Source organism: Gymnoscopelus braueri, assembly GCF_963280865.1.
Source record: "Gymnoscopelus braueri genome assembly, chromosome: 1".
Taxonomy (NCBI): domain Eukaryota; kingdom Metazoa; phylum Chordata; class Actinopteri; order Myctophiformes; family Myctophidae; genus Gymnoscopelus; species Gymnoscopelus braueri.
The window spans coordinates 33,805,519-33,830,646 of NC_137603.1; the positions used below are offsets into that span (position 1 = coordinate 33,805,519).

Below are 25,128 nucleotides of genomic sequence, written 5' to 3' on the forward strand. Positions count from 1 at the left end.
CATTTGAAATTGAAAAATTATACAAAGATCTGCAAAATGTTGGTTTCAGAGTTTGTGACCAGCTTGTAAAACAATATGTTTTGTGGGAGATCATAGCATGCATAATAGCTCCTTTCTCATCATCTATAGTTGACTTAATTGTCTTTGAAGACTTTCAGGAGATGGGAAGAGAGTAAGAGACTCACAGAGACTGATGATTTGTACAGAGCCTATGTGCTACACCCTTGAAGCTGACGGGATTGTATCCTTGTAACTCCGCTAGCGACTCCGCTGGGTGAGGCCATAGACTGTACAAAAATATGGACAGCATCACGCCATTGGTTTCTACAGACCATAGATTAAGCCTATTTTGCAGAGATTTCAAATCCGTCGTCTTTCTATATCCGGTTGATATCCGGTCCGAAATGCAAACGGAAATTAATGCTATTGGCTGAAACTGCAGCGAGGGCGGGTCTTCACTCGGTAGAACCAGTAGAAACCCTAGAAACATACACTACTTTATCATAGTATTTATGACAATGTTTATTAAGGTAATGAAATCAAGTGTAAAGTTTAGCCAAAAACCCATCCGCTTGAATAGAGCCTAATTGCTTCTGTAACCAGCAGGGGTGAAACAGCTGTGAAACAGCTGTGAAACAGCGAGACTACAGGCCATTCATATGAACTGTCACACTTCCAAGATAGCCTCAATTTACAAGCCGGATGCTAGTCCCTTGGCACCTGTTCAGTAGGGAGGGGATCAGGGAGAGATATTGTGAACCTCTGTGCAAGTTATGCCTAGTTCAGACCAAATATTCACGATAAGACCAAGCCCGATTCATACTTTGTCATACACCGTGCACCAAAAATAGCCGATCTACAAGCTCACAATGCGGCGCGGACGATGCGTTGTGAGCTTGTAGATATTCTTATATGTCTGATATTTTCGACACACGACACAGCAACACTCCATTAAAAGGAGCACGAAATAAGCATTAGAATATTGCAGAGAAAGAACGCAGCAGTCGATATATATACAGTTTTTTTTTGGGGGGGGGGGAGTATTTCTCACCATGAGATTTGTCCTCTGTATTTATCCATCCTAACGATTAGGAGCAGTGTGGAATTAATACAGCACCAGGGGAGCAGTTAGGGGTTAAGTTCACACTTCAACAATCAACACCTGGGCTGGGTGGACTGGGGGCGAACCGGTGACCTTCTGATTACCAGATGGCTTCTACCCACTCCGCTTCGACCGCCCCTTGGCTACTCATTGCTCTCTCTCACTGGATGAGACCTACTGTATAGCAATGTGACGCTTACTACCTTCTTTGTTTACAGGACAGTGCAAAGGAGTTTGAACAGAGCATTGCCCTTTGTCGGTCAACCTTGGAGAGCCTGATCTACCGATATGGAGAGGTATGAACATATTTTTTTCCGCACAATTCATTTTCAATTATGATGGACAAGGGAAAAAGGCTGTGAAACATTCAGTTCCTGTTCAGAAATTCTGAACTCCACTGAAGAAAGTTACATTTTGACAACTGTAACTTCCTTCACTTGTCCTTATTGTTGAGGGTCTGTACTACATATGGTAGTATCACTACTGACACTGCAGTGACGAGGTAATGCTCAGCTGTTATACTGCAGGGGGGGACAAACACTTACCATTTTCAAATGTTTATCATGTTTGTCATTTAAAAACCTCTTGATCCATTTCATGAAAAGTTGAGTGAAACAGAGAAAATGTGTCAGTTTATTTTAACAAACAAGTGTAGGCCCAGAAAAAGAGCCTGTTTTGTAGACAACTTGTGAAGATAACAATGCAATAACAATGCAATTACAATGCAATTACTAGTTTGCAATAACAATTACTAGTTTACCTGAGAAATTCTAGAACAAGCAACAACAAGGAAGGAAGGAAGGAAGGGTTGTTTGACTTAAGGTCCTTACACACCGGGGCGATTTTTTCGTGCGAATAATACGCTTTTTTAAAAAACCTTATAAAGTCAATGCAAGCGTACATGGCGCGAAAAAGCGGAAAAGCGAAGCGAAAAAGCGTCTTTTAATTATTCGGAACGAGTCCGAATTTTGCGTATATTCGCACATTCGCCGGTGTGTAAGGACCTTTACAGTTGAAAGTTGCGCTATGCTCTTTCTTGCGTGTATTTGTGTCTTCGGGCAACGCCTGGTGCAGATTTGTGTGTCTTTACGTCTTAGCCATAAACTTTGCATGTAATCTTGCTGCACACTGGTTCTGGCAAACTTTACTCTCAACACTGGGCCGCAATACACACACCAAAAATGAGGGCGATTGTGTTGATTGGCAGTCGTGCTCACTAACAGATATTTGTGGAATGTATTGATAGATTAAGTTTCCTCCCTGCTAAGGCTACAAATCCTTCAGCGGTTGAGCCGCAAATCGATACTAAACTCTTGAAAGGTTGTCAGTTTGTATTATGTGTTTGTCCTCCAGAGGGTGATAAAGTGGCTCAACAATACACACCTCTATGTTTCTTCTTGTATTGACCAATACAATAACACATACTTACTAGTCCATACCCGGTGGGTACCCGGTGTGCTCACTCAAATTATATGCAGACTTTCTGGTTCTGCTCGGTGAGTATAGTTATCATTTGATACTGTTGGCGTGTGGTGTGGTGTGTGACAACCCGGTCATTTATTATTATTATTAACTTAATTTGTATCCCACGATTTCGTAACCCATTTTTTCACCCAGTGCCAATTGCCTATGTAATCCTGGGCGCTACTCTCCCTCTGCCAGCCTGGGGAGAGCCCAGAACTGAGCTCATGCTTCCTTCAATGCGAGTTAGCAAGCCGCTTCTTCTCACCTGACTGGGGGGGGGTTTCTCTGGTTGGACGTAGCGCGTGGAAGGAACACGTTATTCCAACAAGTTCCTTTCCCCTCCATCAGGCGCCCCGGCTGACCAGGGGGAAGCGGTATAGAGACAAGGATTACTGCATGTTTTTGTGAGGGTACCTACCCTAGGGGACACAGGGAGAACATGCAAACTCCACACAGAAAGGCCCTTTCGCCAACCCCACCTAGGGTATGGGCACTGAAGACACGAGGGAGAGGACACGCCCCCAGCGGCCACACAACCCGGTCATTTCTGACCCGACGCCGAATCGTTCATGCCACAATGCCACCCACAACCATGAGAAGTTCATGCTGACGTTGTTTCAGCTAAACTATTTGTGCTAATGAGACGACATTCATTCAAACATTGCGCGCGTCAATCTGCGTCCGAGTGCTATGAACATGATATCCAAAGTGCCCCTGTGGGGGACACAGCCCCTAAATCAAACTCCAACTTCGTAGCGCTGGTCTGTCTGATCTGCCGTCCTGTGTGGGTTGTGTGTGTGTCTACAGCAGCCCCAAAGGTAGGTGACATCCACCCACCGCACTGGCTACAGGCCCCATAGCCTGCGGGGTCCTTAACCGTGACAACAGAGCAGATCCTATAGCCCCTGAGGAGCGTAATGCGTGTAACGGTGACAACAGAGCCCAAGAGCCCATGGCCAAACACGCACACACACACACACACACACACACACACACACACACACACACACACACACACACACACACACACACACACACACACACACACACACACACACACACACACACACTTAGTGATGGCTAGCCTCTGGCAGAGCCATGCCGTAAAAACACATGAAAAGATACAAGGTTTCTGCCCGGCAGTGACAATAATGGTACGACCTTGCATTAGGAGGATTACACCACTTGCATTGCCAATTGACTTAATACATGTTGTAAGGTAGAGTTACTGTATGACCTCATGGAAGCTGTGCAGATATAGCAAAACCGTCTCTCATGTTTGTTTATTGCTCTGTGACTTCTCAGGTATAGTGACATTGATTTCGAGTTCTGTGTGTCACCATGGGCCTGACTGCGAGGGACAATCTCTGCATGGCAACACAATTTATGTATGTCATGTGACATGATGACACTGTGTGCCTGTTGTTCCCACACAGACAAGAAGTGTGGGGGGGGGCTTGGTGTCTGTATGTGTCTGTATGTGTGCCACACGCACACACATGTGTCTGTGTGTGTGGTGGGATGCAAAGTATAACAAGTGTGTGTGTGTGTGTGTGTGTGTGTGTGTGTGTGTGTGTGTGTGTGTGTGTGTGTGTGTGTGTGTGTGTGTGTGTGTGTGTGTGTGTGTGTGTGTGTGTGTGTGTGTGTGTGTGTGTGTGTGTGTGTGTGTGTGTGTGTGCGCGCGCGCCTGTGTGCTATTCAACCGTCTACACATGGGAATCTTTGTGTCTGTATGAGGATTTATCATCATTGTGACACTGGAAATGGCTTACAGTATTGAGACACACGCCAACCTTTGACCTCGGTGAAAGAAAACAAGAACTCTTATTGAAATAAAAAGATAAATAATTGATTAATCAATGTAATTGAACAATTGTGTTCAACATGAACAATATTTAGATGTTTGGGAAAAAACCAACTCCAGAGAGGCATTCCGATGTCAGATTCCTCCCAGGGCTTTGTGACAGAAGCCCGGCTACCAGTTAGAGACTGCCCCCCATCTCGCTAAAACAGATGCAAGTATTTTTTTTGTAGGAGGTTTGCAAGTCCGCTGTTGGCAAGCGCTTTAGGCAATATATGCCCGTAAGATGAAGTCACAAACATTGCAACTGTAGTCAACTCCCACTCGCCCGGCAGGACAGACAAGGCTTTATGTGCACAAGTACCAGCTGGTACCACGGGTTCCTCATCCTCCTCCTTGCGACTTCATTTGTTGGTGCCTCTGAAACCGGGACATGGCACTGAAATCTAAGAGCAAACCTGTGAATATCTTCCTGGGCTGCGTGCTTGCTGTTACCTTTTGTTGTTCTCTTTGTTCGGCAGAAAAACGTAAGTCTGGAGCTTTTGCTGCATTCGGTTCAGGGTGTCATCAGTAGGCGGTGCGATGAACTCTAATTTATACTTCATCGCACGACGGTGTCGCTCGCCGAAGACAACACATTTCAATTTAACAGCATGACGCAGATTGAAAATAGTTATTTTCGCAGAAAGGCTTATGGGTTGAGCGTGTTTTTTGTTGAGAGTTTACACTGCTGTGGTTTACTGTGGTGCACTTTTGATGGCTTTTCGGTGGTGTGTGTGTGTGTGTGTGTGTGTGTGTGTGTGTGTGTGTGTGTGTGTGTGTGTGTGTGTGTGTGTGTGTGTGTGTGTGTGTGTGTGTGTGTGTGTGTGTGTGTGTGTGTGTGTGTGTGTGTGTGTGTGTGTGTGTGTGTGTGGGGGTGTGTGTGTGTGTGTGTGTGTGTGTGTGTGTGTGTGTGCGCGCGCGTGTGCGTGTGTGTGTGTGTGTGGGAGAGAGAGAGAGAGAGAGCGAGAGAGGGGGGGGGATATTTTTACAAATGTGGCATTCCCCACAAATCCTCATCAATTTTCATCTCAGTAATTCCCCTCAAGGCTCATTTCCATCCTACAGGCTTAGAGGCCTTTGTTTGTTGTTGTTGTTCTTTGTTGTTGTTGTTGTTGATGCTGCTGCGTGTCGCATCTAATTCTCTCAACACTCTTATCCAGTTTGCACAGTTTCTCATGACGCCGTGTCAATACAAGAAAACAGCACCATCGACCTCCTGGTCGCCACCATCGAGTCAGATCCTGACGTAACGTTGACCGTTGTACTGAACCATGAGGATTTTTTCTACTTACAGGGAAATGAACTGATGGTTAAGAAAGGATTGGACTATGAGGTAATCCTCACCGGCGTAAGAACGTTTTGTTCACGTCTGGGTCACATCCAGTAAGATGCAAGACCCCAAAAAAAAAATCGTGATCATTCAAGGTCATTGATCTGATCTGATGTTAACAAGCATCTACTGTACATTGACCTTAATGTGAGCCTGTTTACAGTCTCAATTCTTCATTCATAGCATATTTACAATTACGTTCTAATGTTTGTTTATATGAATATGATTGAATATGATTATGATCAGTTTAAAAGTGAATTTATTATTATGGATGTTTAGAGGAGCACTTTACCCATATAATCGGTCCTCACTTCATTATAAGCTGGCACCATTTCTCTCTACTCGCTCTGCTACATACCTGAGGTCATTTCAAACAAGATTTCAAACTATATTTAATTTGTTTTAATCGACGCAAGAACAATGGCTTCTATTTCAGTATGCTTCCTTTTCCAGGAAGAGAAATACTGTAGTTTCTATTAGATTGGAATCCCCATCGATGATGTCATTGGTAGGCAGGTTTCTGAACTGTCCACAGCCCTCCTCTGAGACGCAGAGTGGGTAGACGGAAACGATGCCATCTTACAATGAACATTAGTGAGGACCAATTATATGATGTTATAAGGTTGAAAATGGGTGACGTGTGCCTTTAATATTATTGCTGATACAGTAAGTGTGTATATGTGTTTTCAGTTATTACCCAGTACAGATGCTGTTGTGGTACGAGTTGAATGCAGCAGAACAGACTCCAGATCTGTAAGTAGAGGGTTGTCAAGACAAATAAATCATAATATGCTAATGTGGTTAAGTGGTTCTCAAACCTTTTAAATTCAAGGACCCACAGTTTGGTATGCGTAAAGGCCAGGGACCCCCATAATTTGGTTTCATTTGTACACTCTCGGAGTTACAAACCTTTTTGGTTCCTAACTATCAATTATTTAGCTGAGCCCCCCTGGCACCCCCTCAAGGACCCCTTTGATAACCATTCAAAAAGATAAAAGCACAACAAAAACCCAGAAGGCTTGTTTCCATCGTGGTCCTTTTGGAGGAAGGGGTGCTACAATTCAAATTAATTATTGTGGACAATACATGTTTGAAAATGCTTGTTCTGCTCAGTTGTGTGTTAAGGGGGGCTATAGAGTTCATGTAGAACAGGGTTGGATTTGCTGGGAGTTTTGCTTCTGCTTTTGATACCCCCCCCCCCCTCTGGTTCATTTTTATGGGTGGTGGGGGTATGTTTTATCCCTGCTGCTACTGGTCAGACTGAATTAAATACATGCATTTCCTTTTGGTAAAGGTGGACTGTTATGTTAAGTTATGTGTGATAATATCACAATTTAACAATACAATTTATTAATTCTTTCTAATTAAAAATATGTGACACTATTCGTCGTACAAAGGAGTATATAGGGCTTAAGTGGGTAAGAAAATGCCCCTGTTATGTTTATAAATCAAGCCCTGAAGTCATCATACTTTATAGTTATTATTATTTATGTCATGTGGAGTGATTCATTCTTTTGCTGTGTTTAAGGTAAATGTGTCAGTGGAGGTTTTTGTGGAAAATGTGAACGATAACCCTCCAAACTTTGCACAAAACCACTACGTTCTGGACGTCAACGAGGTGAGACATTTAGATTTCATAAAATGACTTCAACCCCTTTTTATTTACAACTGCTCGCAGTTTAAACACTATGCTGATTATGGATTTCTCTCCCTGTAGCTTACTCCAATCAATACCAGCGTCGGACTGGTAGAAGCTACAGATATTGATACAGATATACTGTACTACCGCTTAGAGTCTGCAATGGTAAGACTACAGTATATACAGTATCTATATAGAGTATCTATTGTTTCAATGGTAAGACTACAATATATATATACAGTATCCATATAGACTATCTACGTATTGTTGTTGATATATTTTCCACTTGTAGGTGAATATTGATGGTATGTATAGAAAACAGCAACATAAACATAAAAAGTGATGCAAGAACACTATAAAATGTAAATTGTAATTGTAAATGTGATGCTAGAACAATTAGCAAAAGGTATGAGTGCAGTAACAAAGTTTATACTGTCACCAGGACCAGAAGTATTTCCGTTTGGAGAGCGTCAACACTCCAAAGATTCTTGTGGCAAACATATTGGACTACGATGTCATACAGAAGGTCCCTCTTGTTTTACACGTGCAGGTACAACAAAGCGCTGAACATTATGAATTGTTATGAATAATAATTAGTACGCAGCAGACATTACAGGAGGATGATGTAATGTCTCCTACATTCCAGGACACATTCGACAGCTCTTTGTCCAAGGAGCCCTTCTTCACGGCTGTGGCCACCATCACAGTGAATGTGAAGGACATTGACAACCGGCCTCCGTGGTTCCAGCCCTGTATGAGGGCTAACCTCGGCATCGCCAAATTATGTGTGAGCACCGGCTATAAGGGCAGAGTCAATCTGACTGAGAAAGAGGTGAGTCATCATAATAACACCCTCCTTCTATTGTCCATTGTCGCATCTCTGAGTAACGTTCCATTTACTCGCTTGGCAGATTGTACATTTATAATGGAATTTCTAGAAAATGCTGTGGTTGGCAATGAAATTGAATCAGGGCCCGAAAGAACGTATTAACAGTAATAATCACACCTATCCTTAACCTCACATCAGAGGAGAAGAATGCATGTTTACATATTTTATTATTGAAGTCATGCTCTTTTTCCCACAGGATGGGCCTTTAGCATTGGATCCTGGCCCTGTGTTTGCCAGGGATGGAGACAAGAACAGGAGTGAGCAGATTAGCTACAAAATACTCAGAGGTATGACAGAGGTGTGTGTGTGTGTGTGTGTGTGTGTGTGTGTGTGTGTGTGTGTGTGTGTGTGTGTGTGTGTGTGTGTGTGTGTGTGTGTGTGTGTGTGTGTGTGTGTGTGTGTGTGTGTGTGTGTGTGTGTGTGTCCGTATCTTCTGTATCACTATTTGTTATCAAGCACCATCATAGATAACATCTGGACCAACTATTGAAAATAGTCTGTCTGTCTGTCTGTCTGTCCAAATATCTGTCTGTCTGTCTGTCTGTGTTTTTGCCCAAATATGGTGAAGACTGACATCATAGTACTGCAGGAACATCCGTATTATATAATATGATATCTTGCCCAAATGTGGAGTTCCACATGGCTCCAGACTGGACTCCATCGCTCCATGTACTCTGTGAACACATATGTAGTGAACCATTGACCGTTGACCACCAAATTCTATTCAGCTCATTCTTCAGTGCAAGTGGATGATTGTGCAAAATGTGAAGGCATTCCTTAGATGTTGTGTTCAGAGAAGCCTCCGGTCGCGGCTTTCGCCAGAAAATGTTTTGTGACAAACTTGAATTGACCAACCACGATACTTCTTACACCGGCTGATGTAAAACACTGTGGAAACTTTCTAGCAAGACAAAGCTCTCCAGGAACAAAACATTCGCAAGTTTTAACTGTACAGTTTTTAGGCTCCGTGTATGGGTTAAAAGAAAGTCTATTTTATTTGACAAGCTTGTATTTGTAAGATATTTTTTGTTTGTCTGTTTTTACCAGGAAATGAGGGCAATATATTCCAGATTGATGAGGAGACAGGAAACATCTCCATGGCTAAAGCTGCTGATATTGTTGGTCCAATAACCCTCACTGTTCTGGTACCGTCTTTTATATTGTTCTGCACTGATTCCAAGTCATTTGCAAAGGTATAGGGTAAATTGACAGACATAATTGTTAAGGTGTGACTCTGCAAGAGTCTAGCTGTCTGTTTGTTTTTGTGTGTGGTGTGGGGCTAATCTTCCAAAACGCTGGACCAACCAGCACCAAACATTGTTTGTACAATGCCAGTAGGCCACAGAAGTACCACCACTAATATTTTTCACATACAGCATGTTTCATATCTTTTTAAATACTTAACTTTAATTTTATTGAAGCCATGGGGGCTGTGATCTTGCTGAAACATACATCCTGAGATCCACATCATTTCATAGTTTGATCAAACTTAAAAAGATAAACGCTAGTTGACAAAAGGAATCACGCCCTGGATTTTGGATTATTTAAGAATTGCAATCATTGACATCTACTGTAGCAGTCTCTAACACACTGTTTCCTACCTCATCGTCCAGGCCTCACAGGTGACCAACAGGGACCAGTTTGCTGTGACACAGGTCATCATAGAGGTGATGAGGAAGAGCAGGAACCCTCCACGCTTCGAGAAGGAGCGCTATGAGGGATATATCTACAGCAACTCTGTCCCTGAGAGCATGATCCTCAGGGACAGGACCTCCAACAGGCCCTTCAGAGTCAGGGCCAGAGACGAGGACTTTGCCAGTGTGAGTGATGTCATTTCAGTTCATTTGAAAGCCAACTAACTGCTACTTTGAAAAGGCATTTGATGTAGAGATGCTTGGTTAAATTAAATAACCATACAAATGCATGGAATGTTTAATCCTCAATTATTTTAAATTAGTTTCTTTATCGGACATTTTGATCAGTTTGTGGTTGTGCCCGAATCCAGATGTTTTGATCAGTTTCTTTGTGTCTGTGGACTAAGGGTGTGAATCCAGATGTTTTGATCAGTTTCTTTGTGTCTGTGGACCAGGGTGTGAATCCAGATGTTTTGATCAGTTTCTTTGTGTCAGTGGACCAGGGTGTGAATCCAGATGTTTTGATCAGTTTCCTTGTGTCTGTGGACCAGGGTGTGAATCCAGATGTTTTGATCCGTTTCATTGTGTCCGTCCATGTGCTTTCATCAGTTTTTTTGTGTCTGCGTGGAGCAGGGTTTGAATCCAGATGTTTTTGCCAGTTTTTTTGTGGTTGTAGAACAGGGTGTGAATCCAAATGTTTAGATATGTTTCTTTGTATCCTATCCAGGGTGTGAATCCAGATGTTTTGACCAGTGTCTTTGTATCCAGGGTGTGAATCCAGATGTTTTGACCAGTGTCTTTGTGTCCAGAGTGTGAATCCAGATGTTTAGATCAGTGTCTTTGTGTCCAGGGTGTGAATCCAGATGTTTTGACCAGTGTCTTTGTGTCCAGGGTGTAAATCCAGATGTGAAGTACGAGGTGCAGTACAGCAGTTACGTCAACGTGACATCAGAGGGCTTCATCATTCTGAAGAGAGTTGTGAAGACAGAGTCCTTTGCACTTCAGGTAGTACAATAATGCACTGACAGTATTACAATAATTAACTAACAGTACTACAATAAAAAAAATGAAAGTATTACAATAATAAACTAACATTACTACAATAAAACAACGGACAGTATTACAATAATAAGCTGACAGTTACACAATAATGATCTTAAATTATTACAGTAATAAACTGACAGTACTAAATTAATAATCTCACAGTACTACAGTAATAAACCAAATACTACATTAATAATCTGACAGGACTACATTAATAATCTCACAGTACTACAGTAATAAACCAAATACTACATTAATAATCTGACAGTACTACATTAATAATCTCACAGTACTACAGTAATAAACCAAATACTACATTCATAATCTGACAGGACTACATTAATAATCTGACAGAACCACAATAATAAACTGACAGTACTACATTAATACTCTAACGGTACTACAATAATAATCTTAACAGCACTACATGAACAACCTTACAGTTCGACACTAATAATCGGACAGTACCAGTGTCGTAGTTGTGTAGAGAAACACTTGTCTTTGCATGTGCATGCAGCTCAGAGCAGTGGATGCCTCTACAGGAGAGTTTGGTTCATCGGCGCTTTCCGTTCAAGTCATACCAGGTAAGACGTCCAGCTTGGTGTGAACACTATACAGTCCCTTGCTACGTCCCATTTTAACAGTATACTGAAAGGACACATTTACTGTAAATGTAAACGCTTTAACATGCTGCATAAAATACAACCGTCCCGTACTGAAGACGAACAGCTACACGGTTTAGTGTCATGTTGTTTACCATGATGGGTTAAGATCATGTCACTCTGGATTAGAACAGGCTTCAATATGAAATATATCACATTCCCAGGATGATATCAGTTTCCACACTTTTCAAAGAAGTAGCAGTGTGGTCTTATGTGAGGGATGGTATAAACCCGAGTAATCAATGTCATCCTAAGCAATGTACAAACTAGGTGTTTAGTATGTATAATTTTAGCATTGTCATGTTCCCACACACATGATGAGTACTGGTTAATTTTCAATTTGGCTGTTATTAACACTTTATTAACTACCATGAACGGTGGTCTTTTGCAGCGGTGGCCGTCCCCTCTCCGTCGGGTGGCGGGTACCGTGCGGGTGACATGGCGCTCCTTGGCCTGGTCATGGCTGCTCTGCTGGTCCTGTGCCTCATTGTGATTGGCTTCCTGGTTTCACGCTTGAGGAAGGGGACCGCTAATCTGAACAAACTGTCAGAGGTGAGTATCATTCTCTGAGTTTTTTCTTCTTCTTTTTTTACGGGATGGGTTCTGAAGGAGTCTAGCTGTCCATAAGAGACTCAGTCTGTGTGTGTGTGTGTGTGTGTGTGTGTGTGTGTGTGTGTGTGTGTGTGTGTGTGTGTGTGTGTGTGTGTGTGCGTGTGTGTGCGTGTGCGTGTGTGTGTGCAGAGCTGATCTTGCAAACTGCTGGACAGATCAGCGTCACATTTACTGTGCACACTGTCAGTAGGCCACATGTTTCTTACTTCTTTTTCAAATATATATATTTACTTTAATTTCATAATGGAAGTCAATGGGGGCTTGGATCAAGATGAAATCTTGCCCAAATCTGGAGTCATGTCATAGATATGTCATAGACGACTGACATCACAGATGACTGACGTCACAGGCTGGTCACTCGCATGTGGACCCTGAGATCCACATGATTCCTTTTTTTAACCTCTAGCATTTGTAGTGCATGTGATGTGTTTTGAAGGTTGAGAGTAAAAGCCCAATTCAGGTATGAGGCAACACATCTGTTGAAAGACAAGTGTCCCCCATTCCATGATACCAGTGCTGTGATATAGACTAAATACTGTCTGGATCTGTGATAAAGGCGTGTTGCTCCTGAGTAGCTTTGATGAATATTTATCAGTTGAAATCCACAGAAGGGCTCTGTGTTAAAACGGAACAAATGAACCTTGCTTGGGCACCACGATGGCATCTCTAACATTGAACAATGCCTCAATATCCTCCATGCTTCATTGACTTGTGTATTAATGACAGGCCTTCCTCCTGTCTCTAGTGTTTGGGCCCTTGCCTGCGGGCCACCCAGAACGGAGGTGGGCCAAAGGACTCCATGGAGTACACCAACGATGGCTTCCAGACCGAGGGCGACCAGAGCCGAGGAGGGGGCAAGCGTTGGGGTGGCCTCGTGCCCAGACGCAGCACCCTCCCCCTGGGCCGAAGCAAGGTGATCCCCCTCGAGCGAAGGAACCGGCAGTGCTCCTCCTGTGGCGTGCACACGAACCACGTTGGCAAGGGCGGCAGGGGAGGAAGAGAGTCAGACGAATACGTCAAGAAGTCGAGCCGGCCGAGGAAAGAGGGGCAGAAGACGGTGTGGTTCAAAGAGATTGAGGACTCCTCGGAAATCGAAGTGGAGATTATTCCAGACACTGTGGGCCAGGTACAAGAAGACACGGAGGAGGAGGCTAACGGCGAGGTGGAGATGGACGGGGTCGTCAGAGACCCGGCCGCACCTCGGCCGGAGGATGACGACACAACAGAGCCCGTTGAGGACCAGGGTCGTGGTGACGTTGACTCTGAACAAAAGGAGGAGGAAAGCAAATAGGCGGACGGCTAAACCCGGTTTATACTTCATTGCACGACGGCGTCGCGGACCGAAAATAGCCGATCTATAAGCTCACAACACGCCGCACATGGGATGCATTTTGAGCTTATAGATCAGCTATTTTTAGTCCACGATGCTGTCATATGACGGAGCATAAATTAGGGCGTGCAACTGCTCAAAAAACCCTCAATTCATCACTCCACAGATGACATGGACACAAACATTCACAAAACTGAGAGAATTGCTGTTTCGTTTAGGTTTTTTGGTTGTTTGTTTTTTTCTTGTGATTTTTAAAGTAGAGATCTCTGGATAAACATTTCTGGTTATGTGCGTCAAGAAGAGATTCAAGGACGCAAGGAATATTTATTTTCTACTGGGAATATCCACCGTTAGCATAATTGATAATACCATAACTACCTGTATAGTGTACAAACAAAAATGCTTTTCATTTGAAAGCAACTTGAATCAGCATGAGGGCAAGTACAGAAAAAGAACATGATTTATATCAGTGCTCAATAAATGTGGAATTTATGCAAACAAATATTTAGGTCACTTCCGGTAGAAATGTCACAATGCACTACAGACATTTTGAACAAGCTTTACTAAAACAAAATGGAATATTATGGCCACAGCAAAATATTTGACCCAAAAGAAATCTGTTTACTGAATACTAAATGAATGAAGGGACTTTTCTGTGAATTGTATTTTGATTATGTTGTGTAAAATAACAATTTTATGATAAAAAACAAAATATATTGTTAATATATACCGTAGATGACATTTTGTACTTTTGAAGGAATAATAAAGTTTGAAAGATTTGTTGATGTAAGGCTACCTTGTTTGACATGCCTCAGTATAAACATTAAGATTTATTTAGGAAATTATAAGTTTACAAAACCTACATTTGTGGAAATTGTTTTACTGTGCGACCTTAACCTTGAATAAAGCAGTCAGCTAAAGTCAGGGCAAAAGATAATTGGCAAAAGATAATTTCAAATGTTGGAAATCCAACTAATGTGAAACAAAAAACAGTACCTATGCCATAATTTTGCATTCTCAGAAATATGATAATCAGTGTTTTAAACAGCTAAATCCAGCCCGCCCCAACAAGGGAAATTATTCATTATGTGAGGACACACCAAAGTTAAGAAACTTATGTTTTTAAAAGTCTTTATTGAAGCCAATCACAATACAATATGTTATCAGTAGAAGAGGCCCAATTCCTCCTAAAATTAAAATCCTAATTAAAACGCAAGTCCCTGATTCTTGTTCAAACCCAAAAAGGTCAGAACCGATCAATATTGATCGCCGATCATGTATACTTCACAAAACACATCTCACCCCTTAAAACACATTCGGCAGAGGATTAAAAAAAAATAAGGTTGTTACTCTTTCTACCAAATCAGTGCATTTAGGCTCTACACAAATCTATTGCTAAAGAGGATTGAAAGCAACAGTAACGTGTGTGTAGATGAAACCTCATAACATCAATCCACTTGGTACAATGAAACAGGCTAGTGTCTTTAGGCTGCTTGTGCTTATTTGGACTTGGCAAAGCCCACCCTGTCGTTATCACGATCAAAAACGGTATAATACTGGCCAATGAATACATCTCCCAGAATCCACAGGGGCCCAGCAGGGGCGGGGATGTCCAAACCCATGAAGCCACTGAGGCAGATGGTTTTACCAGCCTGGCTTTCCTGGAAGGATTGGAAGATAAAAGACAAATCAGACAAGGGATCTCAACGCCATAATAATCTTTTATGCAAAGAGGAACATTTGACGGTGCCTAGGGTAAAACATTGATTGATATAACAAATATTTAGATGCTTCTTTGAGAAATTTCTTTTTTCAGGCAACACAACAGCCCACTCCCACAAACAGAACACTTGGCGTTGCCAAATGAAACAATGCCACACTTTGTGTGACTTAATGACACAACGGTCACAGGGTTGTTGTTGTTGTATGAGCAGACTCTCCGCTGCCCCCTATTGGCCATCTAGCGCATGTCAAGATAGTCTCACCTTGAGGACATACTGCTCTCCTGTCAGAGTATATGACTGTCCGCCCACGTTGAAAGTGATGACGGGGAGGGTTGGGATCTTGTCACAGCTCACCATGTACTGCAACACAACGTTCACTTGTTAACAACAGCCATTCAATCACCAGATGAGTCAATTAGGGCTGTCACGACCATGACATTTTAAGATGACAATTAAGTTGTCATACAAATAATTGCGATTAATGATTTGTGTTTGTCATTGAACATTTAAATACAAATTACATTTCTGTTTGCCTTTTAGGCTTTGTAAACAAAAACTGCACTAGCCTGGCATGGCCTGACTAATATCACTGCAGAGGACTATCATTATAATTTTTTTGCACTGGCAGATTCGTCTGGTTTCCAGGCCAAAACTGCACATGGAAGATATGACAAATAACTTCAACGCCTATTACTGAAATATACAAAGAAATGACAACAATACATAATACATATGTACTATGGCCAAAGCAAGCTCATAGTGAGCTTGTAGATTTTGTTGTTTTTCTTCTGTTTGCTTAGCTCAAATAACTGCAATCAGGTGAGGGCAAGTACAACATTATCTATTAATTGTGACAGGGTTATGAGTCATGTGAACATAATGTCAGGTGGATGCAGTCTACCTCTCCCTGGATGAGTGGGGTGGCTCCGATGGCTTTCTGCAGAGCCCTGACCTCAGCTGCGGGGCCAGTGATGAGAGAAGTACCAGTGTCCACAATGGCCTCACAGCCTCCCTTACACAGTCCCAGCTGGCTCCCAACCGCCAGCCTATATTCATACACACATTCAAACGTATGTATATTAATCAATGTAAAACCGCTGCATCGATTTGTTTTAACCACTGTAGTATTGCTCTAAATGCATGCAAATGCTTCAGCATTCTTAAGCACTAACAGTAGTAGCACGGCACCCTGGTGTGTGTGTGTGTGTGTGTGTGTGTGTGTGTGTGTGTGTGTGTGTGTGTGTGTGTGTGTGTGTGTATCACCCCAGTGCTTTAAACCCTAGCATTTTTTTTCTGGGGCAAACATTCAGCGAAAATAGTCAATCTACAAGTTCATAATGCAGCGCATGGTGAAATTGTAGATCAACTATTTTCGCCGAAGATATTTATTGTAGAGCGAAAACAGGAGGGGCCTAGCATAGAGCGCTGGGGGACTCTGGTCAATTAAGTATACAGGGTTTAAGAGGTTAAAAAGGAGAATTACTAGCAAACATTGTAAGTAAAAGTGGTAAAGTTTGAACACACACCCATCCATGCGGATCTGCCAGTAGGCCTGGCGGGTGATGTTAACGTAGTTGAAGTCTCCGCTGTAGTACTTGGGGTCAGTTCCTCCCAGGAGCAGCTCACCACCGGGTTCAGTGTCAGGGTTTCTAGAAAACAACACACAAACACAAGAGTGGAAGACTTAAAAGCTGAAATCAGCTATATTTTGGATAAGATTGAATGAAATGATCCCCTGTATTGTCAATGTATTGAGAAGCACTGACGATCCTAAAACAATTCTCCTGCTGTATGCACCTGCCAGCTCATTATTTACAACAACTCTACACACCAACATTGTATTTGTGAAGCAGTTTTATAATTATAGGTCAAGTATCACTATTATCATTTTACCAAACTGATAACAAGTACAGTTCAATTCAAATGATCTATACATTTGGTTAAAATAAGCCATACAATGTGTTTTCTGTAGTGTGGCTTCACCCCTGAAAACCACATTGTGATTTCTGTGGCTTAAATTACATACTGCACACCTACAAACTTGCTATGGACAGCTAAATATTGGACAGCGAGGCCAAGCCATTATTATACTCTGTCTTGTATTTGTGTTATTAAATGGGCTAAATCTATACAGGGGGGAAAAAGAAAAAGAAAGTAAAGCTACTTGCTGCCCTCTCATGGCAAAAATAGCATATTGCAGGTTGAAAACACATTTCAAAATATCAAGATGGACCCAACAACGACTAGAAGGTAAAACAACATACAAATCAGCAATTTGAAAAACCTAATTCTGTACAAAATAACCAAATAAACTTGGCAGCCACCAGTACTTAACCCTCGTAGGGTCTTCGTGTTTTAGTCACACCCAGGGCCTTCGGGTCACTTTGACCCGAAGGCCCTGTGTGAAAATTTTAATTTTCATGAAAATGAAAATTTTCATTTTCATATCACATGTTTAGTACAGTAAATAAGGCAAATAGAAGAAGTTTCATAGAGAACAAAAAATGTTTACATACTTTTAATTCATGTTGAAAATGTTAAACCGGGTCAAAAGGACCCGAGGACCCTACGAGGGTTAAAAAGATAACGGGTGCACAAATGTTTTCAACAAGGACCCAGAATTATCAATCCATGCTTGTGGTAACCCAACTCAATATATAGTATTTATTCAAGATAATTAACAAACAATTAATTAATTGTTTGGCTGCTTGTTTTTAATAATTAAAAGATAAAGAGTAAACATGACAAATAATTCAAGACTTTGTCAACCAGTTTAGTGCATGTAAACACAGATTGGCATGTAGTGGGGAGTTGGGAAACGGGAGAGAAAATATGAGTGTTTTCATTAATTATTAAACCTAAGAATATGTTTAATGTTATGTGCAATGTTTTAACAACAACAATCAAGTCTTCTCCAAAACAGCTATTGTTTTCATAAAGTTTCAAGGCACACCAAAGTCTACCCTTAAAGGACAACTTTGTTTTTTTTACAACCAAGGTTCATATATTATGTTTATATATTGTAATTAAAGTAAATAAAAGATGAGTGTTATTTATTTTTCATTTATTGCTTTCTATAGTTTTAGCAATTTTCACGATATTTTTTACAGTGGGCGGGGGCATTCTGTCCAGTGGCTAAATATGCCTTTTTTTACACAAAAAAGAAAGTCCTGTGGTCTTTGATGGCCAGATGTGAGTTATTGGGGGCTAAAGAGCTACTGTAAATAATAATAAAGAAAACGCCGGGTTATTGTGTAAATAAAATACATATTTAGCCACCGGACAGAATGCCCCCGCCCACTGTAAAAAAGATCGTGAAAATTGCATACAATAGAAAGCAGTACATTTTCTTTTTTTAACACTCATCTTTTATTTACTTTAATTACAATCTAAAACATAAACCTTGGTTGCAAAAAAACAAAGTTGTCCTTTAAAAGCAGAAAAACTGCCTGTGTCTGGTGTGAGAGGCAGCCTGTGTTTTGATAATGCCATGGACACTGACACAGGTCGCTTAACAGCTGTTAAATTCTCACAGATGTTTATAACCTAGGACCAGCTCTGTGGAGTTAGAGAGTCTGTCTGGCGCATGTCCAGGGGGTGTACTTGTACATCAAGCTGCGTCACGATAAGGAAACAGGAGATAGTCTAACTGACCTATGGTCCACACAAGGCTACTTACTTATTTACTATGAGCAAGAACCTTGCGCACAGCAAGGACAGTGTTCAAACTGTTACTATTATTATTATTATTGCTGCTACAAAGTCTGAGGAACCCGGACAAAATCTTGTACACAGATGTAACAATAAAGAAACTTTGGATCTAGAATGTAACACATACCATTAACCAATCAGCAAATTCTGTTTATAAAGAAACTACTGAATGCCTTTATTGATAGGAATAGTAGACTGACAGGAAATGGGGAGAGATGGGTGGGTGACACGCAGCAACGGTGTAGATTACCAGCCTAGGTGCCCAGACGGTTATGCCAACCGTCCGGGCCTACTTGCCTCATTCTAATGTTGCTGTACATGCACCCACCATGATTGACATCAATAACAATATCATACAAGCTGGTGAAAATGCACATGGTTGACATCAATAACACCCAATAGCATTTAGGGATAATGCTTTGTTTGTCCTCACCTGTTGAGGTAGAATGAAAAGACATTTTGCTCCACTGTCTTCTGACTCATGATGTTGTCAAAGACTGGTGCCACTCCATCTACAGAGATGCGTGGGTAAGCCATGCCGAGGATGCCGTCAAACTTTGCTGCAATGAAGGCCACGCCAGGCTGCTTGGTAGCCTCCCCAAACATCTGTTCAGTGATCGATAAGCCTCCAATCTGGAAGGACAGAGACCAAAGACTCAACTCAGAATGTGTGTCTCACTTATTATTACTGAGCATATGCTTAACTTATGCGACTATTAATTGTTAAAGAATTAATGTATCATGCCAATTATATCTGATTTTGCATTAAATATAGAACTGGAGTTACAATATGTAACATTTGTATATAGCGTACCATGCATGTGTCCTCACTGAGGAACCCAGACAGACTGCCGGATCCATACTGTATGGCAAATGCAGTTCCATTCTTCACATAAGTACTGGACTTTCCAGAGTTATACTTATGATGAAGCACTGAAAGGGAAAACAGAATGGGATGAAGGTCAAATTTTAATTCTGAAGTTATGTCATTTTATTAACCAGTTAAACCCTATATACACTTCATTGACCAGGGTGCCCCCAGTGGTATATACTTGGTCCCCGGCTTTCTTCCCTCTACACCAAATCACAGACAAAAATAGCCAACACATAAGCACACAAGGTGTCGCAGCGCAACAAGTTGTGAGCTTGTAAATGTGCTATTTTATTATTATGGCATTATGCCCACAATAGGGATGCTACGGTTCATGTGATTAAAGGACCACAGCAGCATTTTGTTACTACAAATCATGCACACTTTACATTACTGCCGACAATTTTCCAAAGCATAATAAGTTAGTTTCTCTAATAAAAAATGGTCAGCAGTAATGTTGAGTATGTGATTTGTAGTTAACTTGCTAAAACAATGTTATGGTTCTTTAAGATTCTTGGGAATAGATAATGATTAGAGGTTAATAATGATTAAACATATGGATCCTAGGTGTGGACATCTCCAAAACTTACAGCAAGCTATGTCCGTCCAGGAGCAGTGAACGGAGGGTACCCACAGATTGGACGAGCCAGTGTCAAAAACAACAGTGAACGGCTGGGGAGGAGAACCCAGGCTAATCTCCCCATAATACTGAGCCTGGACAAAGAAAAAACAAAAACAATCATTGTTTTTTTTAGAAATCAACCGATTTGCATTATGGACAAGACAAATACAACTTTTGTTTTCCCTGAAACCACGCTCAACCCATTTTGGGCGGGAACCCCTATTTGTAACTATACCTTTCAGGACGGGAACCCCTTTTGTGGTATGTACAGTATATAGCAACATACTTTTTTTACTATACATATTCGAAGTTTTTCAGAAAACTTAGGTCAGGATTTAGAAGGCGTTTTTAGAATCGGCCTCAGGTCTAAATGGGTTAATTCAAGAGACAAGTTTTGACATGCAGGCAAACAACACACGATAATCTCCTTTAGGCTACAAGCTGCTCATAGAGTAATAGAGATGATGATCTGATCTGATTATACACAGAAAATAAGCACCAGACAGATTTCTGTATGTTACAACTACCGCCAATTTGAAAGCTCTGTAGTGGAAACGATTTGTTTTAGCGACGATTCATCAGTTTGTATTCTGCAGAGACAATGCTTCTTTACGATGATATTTGATACATTTACCAGCTTTGAATAGCTCTCTCCCTTCCACATATTGTAGGATATTGTGGGTTTAAAAATCTAATCCCGAACTTAATACAGTGCATCTATAAGTATACTGTATTTTGATTTTTTTTCCTGTGTGAACGCAGTACGTATATACAAGTTTGGTTTAGGATATAGTAAATTATGGAACTGGGATGCAGTCTTGTCATGTCCACACACCACGATCATGACATTCTCGTTGACAATTAAAAGTACACATCCGTTTGCCGTTTAGGCTTTGTAAAAAATATACATATAATGCACTGGGCAGATATGAAATATAAAAAACCTATTACTGACATATGCAAAGAAATGACAGGTACCAATAATCAAAATAAGTAACGTGCTACGGCCAAAACAGACCATATACATAATACTTTTATACTTTTACAAGATTTCAAAAATAGTGGTAATAGATCTACAAGCTCACTTTCTTTAATTAGTTAATGACTTTAATCCAGCTGTTTTTAAAACAGATGAATGGAAACGATTCTAACGATTATGCAAAGATAACTGCTTAAATAACAGGCGGTTATGTCGTAATTGTGACAGGCCAAGCCATGTGCCGCTGACCTGTTCAGCTGTCATTGTTAATATGAAGTCATGCAGCTGTTAATGTCAACAAACAGAAGTAGAACAAAGTGTTCCCCTGAGTCACACGTTAGTCAGCAAAATGATTCTGCTATTAAGTGTCTAAGAAAGTGCCTACTACCAAGTGATTGAACGGAAGCAGAAGTGCATTTCTTTTACTAGTGACTGTATGCAACATGTCTCCAGCTTGTCACTGGCACGTGACATGTCAAGTCAGGTTTCCGGTGGTTTCTGTGGTTTTAGATTCTCTCTGCTGATCTTAACCCATTCAATCCGGGGAACGCATCTCGTGTCATTTTTTATTTCTTTGGCTATTCAAAAATAGCAGATATACAAGCTCATAGCGCGGCACTCGCTTGTAGATCTGCTAAAATCGTGAAAATTTGTTGCAATCTTTGAATATATATATATTTTCAAAGTGAACATTTGTAACTCAAATCTTTGCTCGTGGGGGTCCCAGGAACAAAATATTTTACAAATGTTCGCTTTAAAAAATATATATTTAAAGATTTGCAGAAGTTCTCACGATTTTTCAAAAATAGCAGATCTACAAGCTCATAGCGCGGCACTCTGTGCCGTGCTATGAGCTTGTACATCTGCTATTTGTGAATAGCCAAAGAAATCTAAAATGACAGAGATGCGTTCCCGGATTGAATGGGTTAACTGATGATGTTCCTCATTCGCACAATGACATGACAGCGTAGACAATCTCGACTTGGATGGCTCTTATGGCTTACATGGCAAGGATTTGCGAAGTACTTGGAAATGTCTAAAACCACTATGAATACCGTTTCTAATTCATAGTCACTCTACAATATTTTTTTGCAGACGATTGTAGATTTCACATGCAACTACGGGAACAGCACAGGCCCCTAACCCAAGAAAAAGGCTTCTAGCTCGTCTCATCCACTGTATCTGAATGCGCAGGTCACTTATCGATATATGCAAACATTTCAGCATAACCATATCTTTTAAGGTCAAACGCTAGGATAAGTGTGACCTGAAAGAACACCTGTCTGAATAGGTAAAGAGTAAACAAACAAGGTTTTCAGACATGGACCCGAGACCAAACATCACCTGATCAGGATCAAGAAGCTTAGAGCCTGATTTATACATAAATAAATTAGGCTTAAGGGTCAAGTGAGTGCACTTCTGAGTCATCTGTCATGTGGCAAAGGATTCTGTACAGTTATGATGGTTCAACTAACACTTCGCCCAGTGCTGATATCACGTTCTATCAGGACAATAATTCAACCATTCTAAAACCTGTGTGTGTGGGGGGGTCTTGTAGGATTAGTTGGAAAAGGCCAAGTCAGTCACAACACAAGTGAAGCTTTGTTGCAGCGCTCTCATAGTTAGGAATTTCACTTTTTTACAGTGCATTAGGGAAAGAGCAGACTTGAGGGACCACAGGCCACTGGTTGGTGGAGCGGGCAGGGACAGTCTGAGTGCTTACGTCGAGGTAGTTCTTCAGGGTTTCTGGAGTGGGGGCATCGCTGGTGGGGAAGCCAGCATTGTACTTAAGGGAGTGGTTGTCAGCCAGGAGTTCCTTTGCACTTCTCCCCGAGTCAGTCATCTCACGCCTAATGGAACGGAATTTTGTCAACGGAATTCTGGTGGGAAAGAAAAGAGGAAAGTGAGACGATTGATTTAGGGTCAGTTCACTGAGAGCACGTACTAATATGGTGCCATGTAGGTAACGCCTGACCTACTTTGACTTTCTTATCTCTAGGGTCTGACTATTTCTCAGCATGCAAGAAGACCAAATGAGGACTGTGAACAAAGGGTTTTCTTTCATCCTTTTGGCAACACAAACCACAATTAATGTAATTTTCACAAGCATGCTTACTACCAGTTCATGAACAGTAGTAGTTATTCCATCAATGAACCACATGATGTGCCTTCTGTACCAGTGTAATAGGCCCCGTTTTTGAACAGAATTTGATGAGACAGTGAGTGCACTGCCATGAAAGATTCTGGGGACACGAGTGCTTGGCATAATCACACCTAAGGCCTAAATCAATTACCAGATTTGCCCATTCATGATCTCATCATGTTATAACACCATAACTGCTCTTTATGAATAACCAAAGCAAGCATAGTTGTCTAGGTTCAGAGATGTGTAGAACACACAACTGACTCTTGATATTGGTTCCAATCCATGGTGAGTAAACCTTAGTACTATGATAAACACCTCTGTCACAGAGACAGATTGGTCACATTTAATCAAAATTGCAGTCAATATTTATAGGATAAAGGGTTATTGTTTGCCCCAGTCTGTGATCCGGTCTACCATACCACCCACCTGTAATATTCAGTCCACACCAATGCAAATCCTTGCAACATGCAAATACTTGCAACCATTATCCCCATTATGGCAGTTGCAAGTAGTTGCATGGAGTTACATTGGTGTGGACTGGCCTTAAAAAGATTAGAGTAACTCATGTAAGGTTTTAGATATCAACAAGTCAACACAGCAGCACTGGCTGGAACAAGGTGCTGTAGTCAGTCAGACTAATGTTTACCATGTTCTACACAGGGAACACTGAAGAACGTATAGAATAGTGCAAATAATATAGAATAATCTTGAAGACATTTTGGAATAACACTGTACATTGTAAGTGATAATAATAACACTGACTGCAGACACTGACACTGTATAGAATAGTAACACTGCCTTTACAGCAAGGAACCTGTTAGGCGGTATGGAATGATATAACCATGGTATGACAGTCATGTTTCAGGGCTAGGAATGATAACACTGCAGGCAGTATAGAATGCAAACTGCACAGTCACAGTATGGAATTTAAGGAACATTGCTCCTTTTCCCCCCCTTTTTCTTCTACATGTACTTTCTTACTTTAGAAAAAATTATATTACTATTATTTTCTAATTGTATTTGAAAATGTCAGCGTACTGCACTCTCTGACTGTATATAGTCAGAGGGTGCAGTAAGCTGAGTAGTTAGCTTAGCTTAGCGGCTAGCCCATGGTTTATCTTGTTTTTAACCTTGCTCAATGGGCTGTTTATAAATATGTCTTCACTTGAGCCACGGCCACCACGTAGACAGCAAACTGATCCTCCAGAACCATAATAACACACTGTGACTGACATTATGTAACACTGACTGACATGGTTGTTACACTGCTTTGTATCATATCATAATGTTATCCTATTATTTTAGTGATAGTTATAACGCTGCTCTTTCTCTACTTACCGAACAAGTGCGTCGTTCATCAAAACAAGCGCTGCAAAAACACACAGGTGTAAAGAAGTCCCCATAATGCAGAGCTGTTAAGTTAACTGTACAATATGAAATGGAAGCTCTCAGGACTCAGGAGTGTTCAAAACATATGACGAAGCAGAATATTCAACTAGACAACAACGAGCCAGACAGACTCTTAT

The 25,128-nt window shown here is 41.2% G+C and overlaps 2 protein-coding genes across 3 annotated transcripts; one reads left to right on the forward strand and one right to left on the reverse strand.

Annotated features, from left to right (window-relative positions):
- The first annotated feature begins 1,319 nt into the window (after positions 1-1,319).
- cdhr5a (cadherin-related family member 5a) lies at positions 1,320-14,778 on the forward strand. 2 transcript variants are annotated; one of them, XM_080435456.1, is made up of 14 exons: positions 1,320-1,398; positions 5,570-5,742; positions 6,430-6,492; positions 7,268-7,357; positions 7,457-7,543; positions 7,821-7,928; positions 8,025-8,210; positions 8,464-8,554; positions 9,315-9,412; positions 9,881-10,087; positions 10,793-10,906; positions 11,463-11,529; positions 11,999-12,159; positions 12,965-14,778. In XM_080435456.1, the coding sequence occupies exons 2-14, from the start codon at positions 5,716-5,718 to the stop codon at positions 13,508-13,510; spliced, it is 1,845 nt and encodes a 614-aa protein (XP_080291582.1). In that variant the 5' UTR covers positions 1,320-1,398; positions 5,570-5,715; the 3' UTR covers positions 13,511-14,778. The 2 variants fall into 2 exon arrangements, with proteins under 2 accessions (XP_080291582.1, XP_080291581.1); XM_080435455.1 differs by lacking the exon at positions 1,320-1,398 and adding an exon at positions 4,681-4,894.
- On the reverse strand, positions 14,664-25,128 carry ctsd (cathepsin D). Its single transcript, XM_080437448.1, has 9 exons — positions 24,941-25,128; positions 23,180-23,336; positions 20,446-20,569; positions 19,799-19,917; positions 19,418-19,617; positions 16,800-16,922; positions 16,175-16,319; positions 15,535-15,633; positions 14,664-15,210 (listed from the first exon to the last, which is right to left on the reverse strand). Exons 1-9 carry the CDS (start codon positions 25,003-25,005, stop codon positions 15,049-15,051), a joined length of 1,194 nt encoding a protein of 397 aa, XP_080293574.1. The 5' UTR covers positions 25,006-25,128; the 3' UTR covers positions 14,664-15,048.